Raw genomic sequence first — 14,803 nt, 5'->3', positions numbered from 1 at the left:
TGATTGTGTGTGGCTGTCATTTTTTTAATGTATACAGATTTGTTATAGCAATTCTGAAGGTGCTCTAAGGGAAAATAAGGACTATATTTGTCTACACTTAAAAGATCTGTGTATAGCAGTGAGAAAATACAGTTTGCATCATGAGTTACCACAAATTTTCTGTCTGATAAACTCTGTTCAATTCCAGTTAAGCACTCCTTTAACTAAAGATAACAGTACATTGCATTTAGCTCAGTGTATAGTAGCCCATTAGCACACTGCCTTAAAGCGACCCCTTCCTGACCTTGGTTCAGAGACATTATTAAACAATTTAAAATTCTGAAAGCTTGGCAGAAAAGCTGGGGGGGAAGTGGCTGGAAGGAAACATTAGGAGTCACAGTGCAAAGATTTTTTTTTTTCCCAGAATAAATGCCACACAATATCATGTAATTGTTTTAAAATTAACTCTATAGTTGTCTCACATTGTTTGATAAACATATAGTTTCAAATTGGCACAAACAGATGTGTTAGAAGCCCAGTAGTGACACATATTGAAGTCCCTTCTCCAGGAATGAATAAGTACATTTTGCCTGGGAAGAATCTGAGAAAGTATTTTTGATGAAAACTATTGTGGATGCACTGTATTCAAACTTGACTGGCAGTGGTGATGCTTAGGTTTTGTTGTGATAAATGGTAAATAAAACCACTAAGTTGCTCAGAACCCTTCTCTGAATGTGTTCTTTAGACTGGCTAGGAAAAAGCAAGAAGTATATGTGGGCAGTTAAGGGATAAATAGCAGACTTGGGGAACTTAATCTCAAAATGTCAAGGGGCCTCTCCCAATTTATTGGAAAAAGTGATTCCTTACTCCTCTAATTAGTATGATAGATTTTGAGATAATCCTTAGAGTGCTGCTTCTGAAGCAAGAAACTTGCAAATTAGGTAACAACTGCAACTACTCTTTTTGCTACTAAAAGAGGTTCTAAAAACAATTGGGCTGTGTGGGCTATCTCAAGTTATCTTCACCTTACATGCAGTTCCAGTGCTCGGTTCTTGTAGTTGTGTTGCTTTTTAGTGTAAGGCTAAATTCCTACACATTATTCTTGAAAGAAGCTGGTTCCCTCTCCTGGTTTTGACAGGGACGGAATTTATTTTCTTCCTAGCAGCTGCTATAACACTGTCTTTTGGATTTAGGATGAGAAGAATGTTGCTAACACACGGATTTAGTTGATGTTTTAGTTAGTCCTTCCGTCAAGGACTTTCCAGCTTCTCACACTGCCCTGCCAGCGAGGGGGCTGGGCTGGGACACAGCCAGGATGGCTAATCCCAGACTATCCAAAGGGTTATTCCATACCATATGACATCACACTGAACAATAAAACTGGGGAGCTGGCCAGGTGGCAGCTACCTGGGGACTGGCTGGGCATCAGTCAGCAAGTGGTGAGCAATTGCATCGTGCAGAAATTGTTCTGTGTATTCTTTTATCTTTCTCTCTTTTCTGACCTATGAAACTATCTCAACCCATAAGTTTTACTTTTTCCCAATTCTCTTCCCTATCCCACTGGAGGAGGGGAGTGAGTGAACCGTGGATTAACCCGGGGTGTTCCCTTGTGAAGACATTTGGGGATTCCCATGTGTGTAGCAGGTGCTTGAAGTGTTGGCCCTGCGTATGGAGACTCATCCTCACTCTTCAGGCATATGTGTGATGCTGGTACCTCCTCAGATGAGGAAAGCTTTCAGTCCTGTAAGTGAATAGATCCCAAAGTGTAGGCAAGGAAGTGGCAGCAAACTGTTGACCTAACTATCTGGCTTGGTACCAGCAGAAACCCTGACCTATGCAAGACTAAATTGGCAGGAGAGACCAGAATGGGGCTATTGTCACTAATTAAGGGAGTCTAATTTAGTCTACTTAGTGGTCTATTTTACAAGAACAGGAGGAATTTAAAAAGTGGAAAGCAAACTGTAAAGCCCTTCTATCACCCTTCTATTAATTTCTTCCCTCTGTTTGTTTGGCAAGTCTGGTACACAATTATGGGTCTGAAGATCAAAACAAATTTCTTAAATTCCACACAAATGTTTTGGCAGCCGCGGGAGATCACAGCATTCCACTATGGGCCTGCTGCCTAGAGATAGCTTAGGACAGTGTCCAATTTTATTTTACCCTTTCCTGACCTGAAATAAAATAAAAAGAGTTAAAAAAAAACAAAACCAAAAAACCCCAAAACAAAAAACAAGGCCTTTACAAAGTTACAGATAAGAGATTGGTAAAGGAGGGCTGAGTATTGTGTAAGTGCTTTCACGACTCAGCAGCACTTGAAGTTACGTGTGTCAGGCTCTAAGCTGTGACCAACACAGTATCCCAGCTACTCACTGACCCTGCTGCCATTTGTGTAGTGGAACCCTTTGAGATAACAATTTTAATGACACTTCAGATAAATTAGTATAATGTCTGCATAGTCCAGGGAATGGCACAGGACTGAGCAAGGTAAGCTCACCATAGCTGCTTCTGTGAACCTCAGGCAAGGCTGAGACTATGGGCTGAGTATAAGGTTACCAACTTTGGGTGTTTGTTTTGTAGCTGTTCTATTCAGTTTTAAAAGAGGTAGTCAGTACAAAAGAAAGTATTAACGTCTTATCTCCCTGATAATTCAAGCACTCCATGCTGTAAACAGCTACTAGCACTTTTGACTGCTCTAATCTGGTGTTTGAGTTAGTAATTATCTAAATAAAGCAAACCCTGGAGAAAAAGAGGTGGAGAGAAAAACGTGGACTTCGTATCACTATCCTGCAGGTGTCTTGATGCTGGTTTACAATGTTAAACCCTACTTGAAGACAACCAAAACTCTGCAAAATCAGAGGACAGATAATTAAAATACAAAGGTAAAATATCAAGTGAGTTTACTAGGCACTGACAAAGTAAACCAACTCTTCACCTGGTTTGACTGACTGACTGCTTTCCAAAACCTCTTTGTACTGTCTGACTCTGTCATCTTTGCCATTCCAGCTGATGCTCCTGTTTCAAAATAGGGTCAACTGGCTGCCTGCCTCACTGCCTCCATATCATCTGCCTTGCATTGCTGAATGGCTATCTACATCCCTGATAACCCTCCAAAATCTCTGTTTCCTCCTGGAAGGGCAGCTGGCAGCTATGATGTAGAGGTTTGGGTTTTTTGGGTTTTTTTTAGCTGTGTGTTAGATGCAGTTTCACTCTCCTACCCATGGAGGCTTTTTGCACTTGGAAATAATAAACACACAAAATGTACAAAGTTTTTACTTTTACTTCAAATTAAAAAAAATAAATAAACTAAACCCCCCCTGTAGTTTTCAGTCTGTGGTTTGAGGGTTTCATGAGCTAATGCATTCCTTTTAAGAGTCTTCAAAAAAAGTGACTAAGATGAGCATACTTATTACAAGTAACATTAAATCCACTGTTGCAGATTTAGTTGATGATCTTAAAAATCAAACTTTCAAGACATAACGCAAAGTTGCCACTGTAGAAGATTATTGTTAATAAATTATATTTAAAAAAAAAAAAGCATCCCTGATCTGGGTGTCAGAAAATTCAAAGCACTTGATGCTGTAGCAAACAACAGCAAGACAAAACAAGGACTTTTAAACTTGAGTGTAGTTACATATAAACAAACAAAAAGCCAGCCCTGCTTGACTAATTTCTTTATTTTTGTACATGGTATATATTTGCATAACTAGGTGAGTTTGCTTTGACTCCTTTCAGGAGTACCTTAAGCTCAAATACCTGTGCCTGGTGTGGTCCTGGGAGAATTTTCAATGAGGAAAAGATTCAAAAGCTGAACGCTGAGATTCCCCTCAAAAAACTGATGTTTTTGGAGCTCCATATTTAGAAAAGAAAAAAAAAAAGCTTTTGACACATAAATACAGAAAAAGAAATTAAAAATTAATTATCTTTATCCTCTTAGAAAGTATTTCTGTTTTCTGGTTTAGTTCTTTTTCTTAATGTAGTAAAGCACTAAAAGTTGTGTACATTAATGTTTATTTATTTATTTAGGATTCAAAAGCTGAACTTTCTTAAGTGTAATGATACAAATATTTTGACTCTATTTTTCAATAACCACAATTGTTTTCAAAGGATCTATTAAATAAATTCTAAATTGTGCTACTGACAAAGAAATAATGAATTCAAATTAGAGGGTAACTAGGAATTTTGCAAAGTATCACACCACTTCCCAAACTACTTACAATTAAGCTTATTCAGTTTTGTGTACTGGTGTCCTTGGGTCTGTATGCTGCTGATACCAAGAGTGATTGTAAAATACTGTAACTGTAAAATACCATTCCCACTTATAGTCTAAATAGGTTAAATGAACACTGCAATGCAAAACAATGAGAGTTGCACCGGGATAAAATGAAGGAAGGCAATAATATTTTGATCATTAAAAAAAAAAAATTGCTTTTGAGAATTTTTATTAATATTTTTAACACTGGGGGCTGATGTGGGGCAATTTGAAGAGCAGATACAGGGTAGAAGGCAGTTGTAACCAACTAAATCGTTGTCTTAAGAATTAATTGGAAGGAAAGAAAAAAATTATGTCTGGAAGCAGCAGAAAAGGGATATTGCAACACAAATCTGATGGTACCATATGCATAACACATGACAGTAAAGCAGTTTGCCCTTGCAAACTGGCCTAAGCTTTCAATCTGTCAATTGAAAATTGACATTTTTTGTTTGTTTCAGATTACAGTAAACCTATCAAAATTTAAGGCGCTTTACAGTAGGATAGAATGACTTAAATTAGGAAGCCTGAGCTTGGGAAGGAGTCAGCAATTCTCAGAAGGGTTAAATACCAATCTTCTGTCTTGACACAGAACTGGTATACATCAGTCCCTAAGTTTCATTATTTGTTATATACGAAGATGTCAATCAAAAAGTGTTGACAGTGCAGGTTGTACCAAAGGGCACGTGAACATCAAAGAAAGTGTCTTTGCCTTTGAAAAAAAAACAACCCCTAACTGGTCTGCACATGGGGCAGCATCGACACAAATCTGTCAGCCCTAAATCTTACTGCTTTGCCATCTTGCCTGTTGGTTTACCTGCCTAAAAGTACAAATCCAGAAGGAATGATACCAATGTGTCTGATTAGGACTGGGTTTTTTTTTTAATTAGCAGAAAGTTGAAGTGGAAATTGATTCCTCTCTCTTTGTACTCTCTGTTTCATCAGATCAATGTCAGCTCATCTGATTTATCTCTGGATTTAATGAGTTGTCAGAACTTTGGTTTAATTTTCTGGCGTAGAGTGACTGCTCTTATGACCTCTGAACATACTTGAAGAAGTAGAAGATGGCAATTCTTTTAAAAAATCAATTGTCCTAACCGCTCATTTAACATACGTAGTTCACCAGGATTACAGTTTTCTGGTCTTCAGCTGTTTTCTGGATGCTGAATCCTAAAGTTACAAAAATTACTGTGGCTCAGTAACTCAATTCCAGTCAAGAGAAGGATTTCAAGATTTAAAACTTGTAATTAATGGAGAGAGCCTTGCATATAGTTGTACCTCTTCATGTTTTAAGTTTATAAAAGACTAGACATTATACTCAAAAATGTTATGTATTGTTGATGAACTCTTTATTTGAGTAAAAAACATAGAGGAGTATTTTCTTTGAAAAATTGTAAAAGTTGAATTAGCTAATTGGATATTGTCTGAAATTGATTATTCTCTGTGATACGTGACATTTTAGTCACTTTTGCTTTTCTTTGTTACTCAGGAGACTGAGTTTCTAATGAGAAGCATTTATCAGACCAACCAATACTTAGATTAAATGGACAGATTTTGCAGTGTGAAAAAAGGCTTCCTTCTATGTAAGTTCATATGTTTTTTTTTTCTCCTCAATTGCATCAGATAGCTCCAATAAAAGATACTAACTTCCTCTCTGGCATTGCCTCCATTACATTTTTAGAGCACTGCAGGTTCATTCTCATAATTAATTATGCATGAATTAATAAATTAGTCAGGACAGCACTGAATGAAGAGAATATGGTAAATTCCTATTTGGGAAATGGTATGATTTGTTAATGAAAAAAAAAAAAAAGTCTCCCTATATCATCTTTCTTTACCACTCCTGATTTCTTCTTTTCTCATCTAAGAATATACTTTCTTCCTCTGAAGCATGGAAGTATTATTACTGCAGCCTGGCTGACACATTCTTTTTTACCTTGAGTACTGTGTCCAGTTCTGGGCCCCTCAGTTCAGGAAGGAGATTGAGGTCCTGGAGCAGGTCCAAAGGAGGGCAACCAGGCTGGTGAAGGGACTCGAGCACAGATCCTATGAGGAGAGGCTGAGGGAGCTGGGGGTGTTCAGCCTGAAGAAGAGGCGGCTCAGGGGAGACCTCATCACTCTCTACAACTCCCCGAAAGGAGGGTGTAGCCAGGTGGGGGTTGGTCTTTTTTCCCAGGCAACTCTCAGCAAGACAAGAGGGCATGGTCTTAAGTTGTGCCAGGGGAGGTTTAGGTTGGACTTTAGAAAGAATTTCTTTACAGAGAGGGTGATCAAGCATTGGAATGGGCTGCCCCAGGAAGTAGTGGATTCTCCCTCCCTGGAGATATTTAAAAAGAGACTGGATGTGGCACTCAGTGCCATGGTCAAGCAACTGCAATGGTGGTTCAAGGGTTGAACTTGATGATCTCTGAGGTCTCTTCCAACCCAGCCAGTTCTATGATTCTATGATTCTTGGTCCCTCTGTAACACCCTTCAGTCTTCATTTTCCCTGACTGGAACACTCTTCAACACAAGGCAAGAGTCACTCCCCAATAAGGACTCACTGGTCTTCACTTCTATGTTCACTGTCAGTAAATCCTCCAGGGTACCCCTCCACTCTGAGTCTCATATGGCAATGTTACTTATTCCCTGCTAAATGAACTTGATAAGGGGCTACAAATTGGGAAAGTTGACAGATCTGCAGGTAGATATCCAATGAGAGCAATGATCCAGGTTTTGAATGCAAATTCAGAAAATTCAGGAAAACTATCAGAATAGTGGCTTCATCCATTGGGGCAGAAAGCAAAGAGAAACAGAGTCAGAGGGGCAGAAAGCCCAGCCAAGACTTTGAGTGGCACTTTCAGAGCTGGTTCTTTCTGTGATGTACACCAGCGTATGGATCTCACGATCAATTTCCCCTTTTTTCATTAAGCAAATTCTTTCTTGAGAGACCTTTTCACAAATCTTCCCCCATTTTGTATATGACTCTCCCATCTGACTCACCTTTCCACCCCTGGCCCTGTATCCTCATACCTGCTCCTCATCCTCCCTACTTCCTTACTTCTCTTGGATTCTACTTTTTTCTCAGTCCCAATTTCCCTGCTTGTGTCTCGTAGTATCCATCCTGGTATCTGCACTGCAAACATAGCTGAGTATCCAGTATTTCTGAGGACCATTTTTTTTCCTCAATTCTGCTTTTGTTTTGAGGAAGAGGAGATGAGCAATTTTGGCAGGACAGTTTTGTCATTACTTCTCTTCCAGCTAGTAGAGTTGCCAGCTGGCATTTTGTTTTCCCACTTCTTTTAAGCACAGCCAAGAGTAGCAGTAAGCTATGGCTCATGTTTTATGGGAATTCACATATGACAGACACCCTCAGGCCCCAGAATCAACAATAGAACTTTTTCTTAAGCTTTGTTGTAAATCATATTGGCATTTTTCTTAAAATTCAGGGTCCCGAATTTGTGTGATTGAGTGGGGATATCATCACTTATTTTAAAAGTCTGTAGAGAATAAAAAGAGAACAGTCCTTAAAGAAAGTGTCCAGTTTGTAGGGACAAAAAAACATGCAGAATTATTTCAAATTTGTCTTTTTTAAAAAAAAAACAACAACACAACACACCAGTGTGTGGAGCCAATGGTGAAGCACTGAGTGATGATTTTTAAACACTTAGCTTGCCAACAGTGGATTAGGCTATGAGGCTTTTTTTGCTCAGCAGACTGGGCCAGAGAGAGGGGATGTGTACAGTATTGGATTCATCCAAAACCAAACCAACATCCCCCCTGTCTAGCAGAATACACACGCACCCCACATACCCAGTGCACTGATTTCCAGGCCTACTTCTTGTTCTCCAGAAGCATGACTGGGTGAGCCAAGGTAACCTGCTCTTTGCTAGTGACCACAAACAAATGCTTCAGGCCCTGATCACCGGGCTTCTCCATCTCAGCCAGGACCTGCTTCCCGAGCCAGGGTACTGTGGGGTCTGGAATCCAAAAGAATTTGTGTCTCAAGTCATGTCTCTACAAGGAGAAAGGATGCCAGTGCTGCCTAGTGATTGTGAGGGAATGTGCTTGTGAGGAGGCAGTTGTGAAGCTTTTAGACATGAAAATCGAAGATACCACAGCAGAAACCTAAAGTATGTGAAAATAGAGTCGTTTTGGGGGGGCTCTAGCCTCACCATTGCCCTTGCCAAAGTCAACGCGAGACATGAGCCCATGTGCTGAGCCTGCGGGCTTCCAGTTTGCCAAGCCCGCTTGCAGCCTCTGCCAGGGTCAGTTCCCCTCTCGACCCCTGCCCAGGGATGCATTTTCCAGAGGTCTGGGTGGGCAGCAAGCCCGGGATGACCACAGGGGGTCCCGGTGGAGCAAGCAGGTTATCATGGGCCCTCCTCAGGGCACCGGGACCAGACAGCAGCTCTGAGAGGAGCGGGGCGGCAACGGGGAGGGCAGCGCCCCCGAAGCTCCATGTCCGCCCCCGGCTTATTTGCGGAGGGGAAAACGAACTTTTAACTTTCCCCACCTTTGGGGGAACCGAAGGGGTTTGTAAGCAGCCACTGCGATGCCGCTCCGCCCCCCGAGGCCCGGCCCCGCCCCTCCGGTGGCACCTGGCTCCCTGCGAGCTCCTCAGGGCTGGCACCGCCCCCGCCCCCGCTCCTCCCCGTCCCCGCCCCTCGCATGCCGGGGCTCTCGGTGCTGCCGCTGCCGCCGCCGCCTCGGTTGGTGCTCTCGCTGCCGGTGTGGCCCCGGCCGCCGCCTGGCGCCGCTGCCGGGGCCGGGGCGGGAGGATGCGGCGGCTCGCGCGGGTGGCGCTGCTGTGCTTGGGCTGCGGCCTCTGCTCGCTCCTCTACGGCTTCAGCCAGCTGGGCCGCTCCCTGGAGCAGGAGCCCGGCGGCGGCGGCCAACAGCGCCAGGCCCAAGATCCCGCCGCTCCCGGCGCACGGGCGGCGGGGGGAAGCGCGGGCCGAGGCGCGATGGGGGCCGGCAGGTACGAGGCGCCGGGGCCGGGCGGGGGAGGCGGGGGGAGCCGGTGGACGGGCGGGCGGACGGGCAGGCAGTGTTTCCCCCCTCCGCATTCCTGCGGGGAGGGCCGGGGAGGCGCGGGAGCGCGCTGGCCGCCCTCCCGCGGGTGGAGCGGGGTTCGACGCCCGCCGCGGGGGCCCCGGGCCCCCCGGTTGCTCGGTGATGGGGGGCGGGGCGGGGGCGAGGCTGTCGTCGGGAGAGGTCTTTGGGGACGAGCGGGGTTGGGGGTGTCCCGTTGCGCTCCCGCCCGGGGAAGAGTGTTGAAAAAGCGTTAAAACCCAACAGAACTTTAAAAAGTAGCGTTGCAGGGCAGCTGGTTCCGAAACCGGGCCCCCGCGCCCTCCCCGCCGCTGGAGGGACCTTAACGCCGTGCTGCGGCGGGCGGGAGCGCTGCCAGGCCCGGCAGCGTCGGGGGCCTGCGGGAACCGGCGTCCCGCTGCGGGAGCTGCTGCCACCGCACCCCCGTCCTGTGCTGCATCAGACAATCAGACATCCACCCTGCTGCAGCTGCAGTCAGGGGGGTGCAAAGCTGGGAAACTTTCGGGGTGTTACTCAGCACCTGGTAACTTTAGGATTATAAAGTAGAACTTTATTTAAGTAAAAATACTCATTATGGAGCACTTTAATAAATGCGATCGTCTCACAGGGAACTGTGAGTTCTGTTCCGCAGTTACAGCGGTGTATGGCTGAGCTGCTCACGCTCGGCAGGGCTTGTGTATGTCTGTTGTCTGCCTCCTGTCAGCTGAAAATTTTATGTGGGCAAGCAGTGAGTGAGATGATGGAATGAGAAAATGCGAGTTTTGCTTTGAATTAGTTCAATGACCCTGTTCACCTGTGGCTGCCAGAATGCCAATGTCAAGAAAAGACGGGTAGGAAAGAAACCTGGAACTAAAACTGGAGCAGAAATTAGGGCTAGGCCTTTTCGAGCCAGCCTACCTCTGGCTCTGCTCAGATTCCACAGCAGTTTAAAGCACTGGAAGTTCGATAGTTTGGCCGCTGTTCCTGCTTCAGTATGCTGCATGTACTCTGGAACCCCCACCCTCCTTACACTCCCTTGTGGTTCCCTGGTCACACAAGTGAGGTGATCTGACACGCTGACTCTGCCTGGAAAGTACCTGGGTTTCAGCTGGCTCAGCACTCTGAGTTGGCTCATCATGTAATTATCAAAGTGTTGGTGCAAAAGGAGTTCTGGTGGATGGCAGCATGACAGAAGCTCTGACTTAATAATCTTAAAACATCATGAAACAGCATTCTGAGTGGTTAGGGGTGGAGTCAGCTGAAATGTGAAACCCAGGTGGTGTTACTACTTCAGGGATTGTTTTTTGTGCTTTAGTTCAAGTTAATATGGACTGTGACTTGAAAAATTGTGAAGATGCTTGTTCATGACTAAAAACTCAGAAGTTGGTATCTAGTAGTTCTAAAGAACATGAATTTAATACTTTTATGTAGGATTTCATTGTTTTAATAAATAAGTTTTAAGTGGAAATGTGAGGGAAAAATCGCATGTATGATATTTTTTTAGTAAAGAATATATTCTGCTTACACCAAGAAAACACTAAAATATGATGTAAATAATTTATATTAGTAAACACTGAAGTTACTTTCAGGCGCATCATGCTCTGGTTAGCAAAAGAAGATCCAAGTTGATTTAAAAAGTTGCACTTTATTATTTTTTTAGAGCTTGTACTAAAGTGTGTAGTTGTAAAGTCAAAGATGCTGGTGGAGGAGAAGACCAACAAGGTTCATGAAGCTTCTTGCTTGCTGCAGTTGGATGAAATGAGAGACAAATGTGCCCTGTATTGAAGTGTGGAAAAACTTCTTTACAAACTGAGAAAGTTATTTTTCAAAAGTCTGTTAAGTGCTGGAAATAATTCTTGAGCATATAGTTTCATCTTCTTGCAACTTTGTGTGACACACCTCTGTAGCAACCCCTGACCCCTGCTACCAAACCCTTGCTGTGCAAAGCCAATACACTTATGAAATGTAGAACTGAAGGCTCAGGATGAACCTCATCTTGTTGTAAATTGTGGAAATTTTGTATGCTGTTTGTGCAAACAGTGTGTGCAAAACTCAGTCCCTTACAACAGTCCTGAAAAGGCTTTTCTTTAAGTAAAAAAAAATAAATATCTGTCCTGTGGTAGTAAAGAAATGTCCCACTTAGTGTTCCTTTATATGTATGGTTCAATTATTAAGTATTATATCAGGTTACATTGACTTGTGTAAATGCTACACACATCTTGTTGAATGTTTTGGTGTTTTTCAGTTTTTATGCTTCAGCTGTTTCTTTAGTGGAGGCTGAGAGCATGACAGGCATGTGGTTGTCTTGTGTCCTCACCAGGTTATAATGGCTTAATATCTTAAAGGGTTCACAACCTTGCAGAGTAAATTGTGTTCAGATAACCTTCTGATCCTTCTGGAAGTTTAACATTCCATATACATCCGTAGTAACTTTCAGTAATAGGTTGCCTCAGCTGTTTTCACTGGTAACTTTAAAATGCAATTTGACAAAGAAAATGTTACTGCTTCTGAAGGCATTTGTGCACTCAGCAGTTATTTCTTCTCTTTAGCCAAGAAAACTTCTTTGCCTGAATAATCAAGTTTAGTGTATGACTTAAGGGCAAAAAGGGATCAATTGTAACTGCGTGATGAGGGGAGAAGATTTCTGATAGTTTTCAGAAGCATACAAACATGAAAACTGCAAGCTTGGAGTAAAGCTTAAACATATCACACCTGGAAGAATTTTGAAATAGTGACGACACTTTTAAGTAGAGAATTTTTCATTAAAAAGGAAGTACCATACTGAAATGAGAATTACAGGTTGAGGCAAGATCCTCCAATAAATATAATATTCAGGGGAGCTTGTTGGGTAATCACTTTGGTAAAGTGTTGTTTGTTTCAAAAGCTACAGTAGCCTGGTGAACAAGATGACTAAAGGTTTCTACTATCTTGAAACTTGATATAAATAGCTGAAAAACATTTCAAGAATTTATTAGCCAAATCCTAAGGTTGGGTTTAGATGTGAAGCAAGATCAATGTGTAAAGTAAATTGTCCTCCTCATTATTAATTCCAGTGAGAATTGGAATAATGACTAGTCAGTATTGTAATATAAAGGCTAAATAAACAATAGATCTGAACTTGAAAAAAAAAGAATATTGAAGTGGCTACTTACAGAAGATACCAAAACAGTTGGAAGCCCCAGCATAGGTAGTCAACTTTTTTTCCTTTGCTAGTTTAATTTGCGGATGAAGAAGGGAACTGTGAAAAAATGAAAAAAACCATAGTGAATAAATGCATGTATGTAATTTAATTGTGCCATAATTTGCTATGGAGTACCTTTTCAAGTCAGTCTTTCAGTCAAGCTTTCAGGCCAGTTAATTAGCAGACTGTGCTTAATAAGAAATGAATCTTCAGTTAATTTTATCAATATTGCCATCTCAAGGAGGCAGAGGATGTTCATCTTTATATTCAGGTCTAAAACAAGCACTACCCTAATGGCAAATTTGAAAAGCAGAGCAGGAAAATCAGCCTGTGGGCAGTTCTGTGAATTCAGTGAGGTCAATGAATTTGACACTTTTTAAATGAAACAATTTTCCATTGTGCTGTAGTTTAGCATTTTCATGCGGCCAGCTGTACTCTTCTGTTATAGAATCATAGAATCATAGAATTGGCTGGGTTGGAAGGGACCTCAGAGATCATCAATGCCAACCCTTGAACCCCCATTGCGGTTGCTAGACCATGGCACTGAGTGCCACATCCAGGCTCTTTGGAAATATCTCCAGACACAGAGAATCCACTACTTCCCTGGGCAGCCCATTCCGATGTCTGATCACCCTCTCCGTAAAGAAATTCTTTCTAATATCCAACCTAAACTTCCCCTGGCACAACTTAAGACCATGCCCTCTTGTCTTGCTGAGAGTTGCCTGGGAAAAGAGACCAACCCTCACCTGGCTACACCCTCCTTTCAGGGAGTTGTAGAGAGTGATGAGGTCTCCCCTGAGCCGCCTCTTCTTCAGGCTGAACAGCCCCAGTTCCCTCAGCCTCTCCTCATAGGGTCTGTGCTCTGTTATGTGGGACATTGATACCTGACTATATCTGTCTCTTGTTTTCTAACTATCATGGCAAGGAGAGAGTTAAGTGCATTGTAGTGCTTGAAAAAGTGTAGGAGGCATACAGGCATACCTACAAGCTTAGACAGAAGAGGGTGTCTCTTTGGTTTGTTCTTTCCTTGAACTGTGCACAGCTGTTTTCATCTGTGTCAGAGCTTAACCAGCAGTTTGACCAGAATGCTTCTCACATACTCTTGTGCCTTAAGAGATTTGTCTAGGAACTGAGGATTCAAAAATACGAGTAAAAGTTTCAAAAGGGTGAAGTGTTGAACAATTTGAAACTTCATTTAAAAAAAATCTGCTGAGTCTGTCAGTCAGTTGACTAGCAAATGTAATCTTACATAGATATGTTGTAAATTAATTAAACATTATTAAGACTTTTCCAGGTAAAAAGTTTGTTTCCTGTCAGACATTTAGCGTTACATCTGCTGTTTCTTACCTAATAAAGCCATTGCTTTTCTGATAAAATAGACTGTAACAAATTGTTGATGTTGCTGCTGTTCAGGAAAAGCTATTCAGAATCAGAAATTCTCAGTGCATGTGGGAGTTAAATTGAGGATGTTGTCTTCCCAAATTTTACTCCTGTGATTATGAGCAGGAAGGAACTAAAAAATGTGTCCTTCCTGTTTTGCTGCACGTTGTGGGTAATGCTGTAGGAGAGACACCAGGCTGTCTCTTAGTTCTTTTCTTGCAGTTGATCAGACTTAGGTTAACTGTTCCCTTCCTGTCAGTATTGTATTATGACTGCAACCCTCACCTTTTGGTCATACTGCTAAATTTGCTGTGAAGTTACAGTAGCATAAAAGTTGTTGCATGAACTGAAAAATACACTGGAAGACTGATTTCCATTAATAGTAAGTCCATCAGTGCATTTAGCAAAGGGACTGTTTTTTTAACCACTGATTGTTGGAGGATTCTGTATCATTGAAACCTGACTTGGCTAAGAACAGTCTCTTTCTTCATGAATGTGACTTGTGGGTTGCTGGGTATTTTGCACACAAATTTATAATTGTCCTTTTATTCTGAAAAGTAATTTTCTTTTCAAATCACAATATAGACACTTCTCCTGTTTTTTCAAGACTATAAATTTTATTATCCATTGGCTTTGAAGCGAAATTACGTGATAAAGGTGATCATGAAATGGCTGGTTACGTAAGAGAGAAACTTTGAACTGGCAAATGGATCTTTGAGAGTGCTTGTCTATGATACCAATGATTTCTAAAACTTTAGATTTGTATTTAGAAAGACTTTACATTTCTAAAACTTTATATTATAGTTTATAAAACTTTTTTGACAGTGGTTGGTGCCACATCACATTCCAGTAGCGTGATGGAGGTGAGGCTGCTGCAGCCCCATTGTCCAGAAGCAAAGCTGAGCATTTGTTCCCAGTGGGCACGTATGCCCACAATGTCTGTGTGTATGTATATATATATATATATATACACGTATATATATATATATGGCTGGCCACAG

The 14,803-nt window shown here is 42.2% G+C and overlaps 1 protein-coding gene across 4 annotated transcripts in view; it reads left to right on the top strand.

Moving 5' to 3' along the window:
- The first annotated feature begins 8,869 nt into the window (after nt 1-8,869).
- GXYLT1 (glucoside xylosyltransferase 1) overlaps nt 8,870-14,803 on the top strand; it is a 29,908-nt gene continuing 23,974 nt past the window's right edge. For 3 of the 4 annotated variants that reach the window (XM_030453108.1, XM_030453100.1, XM_030453094.1), the window contains exon 1: nt 8,938-9,188. In XM_030453108.1, the coding sequence (XP_030308968.1) occupies nt 8,989-9,188 (200 nt within the window). In that variant the 5' untranslated portion in view covers nt 8,938-8,988. The other variant, XM_030453116.1, reaches the window with a different exon arrangement.

Source organism: Calypte anna, chromosome 1 (assembly GCF_003957555.1).
Source record: "Calypte anna isolate BGI_N300 chromosome 1, bCalAnn1_v1.p, whole genome shotgun sequence".
NCBI lineage: Eukaryota > Metazoa > Chordata > Aves > Apodiformes > Trochilidae > Calypte > Calypte anna.
Note: the sequence above shows the minus strand (reverse complement) of the source record. Positions and strands in the feature narration are given on the sequence as shown.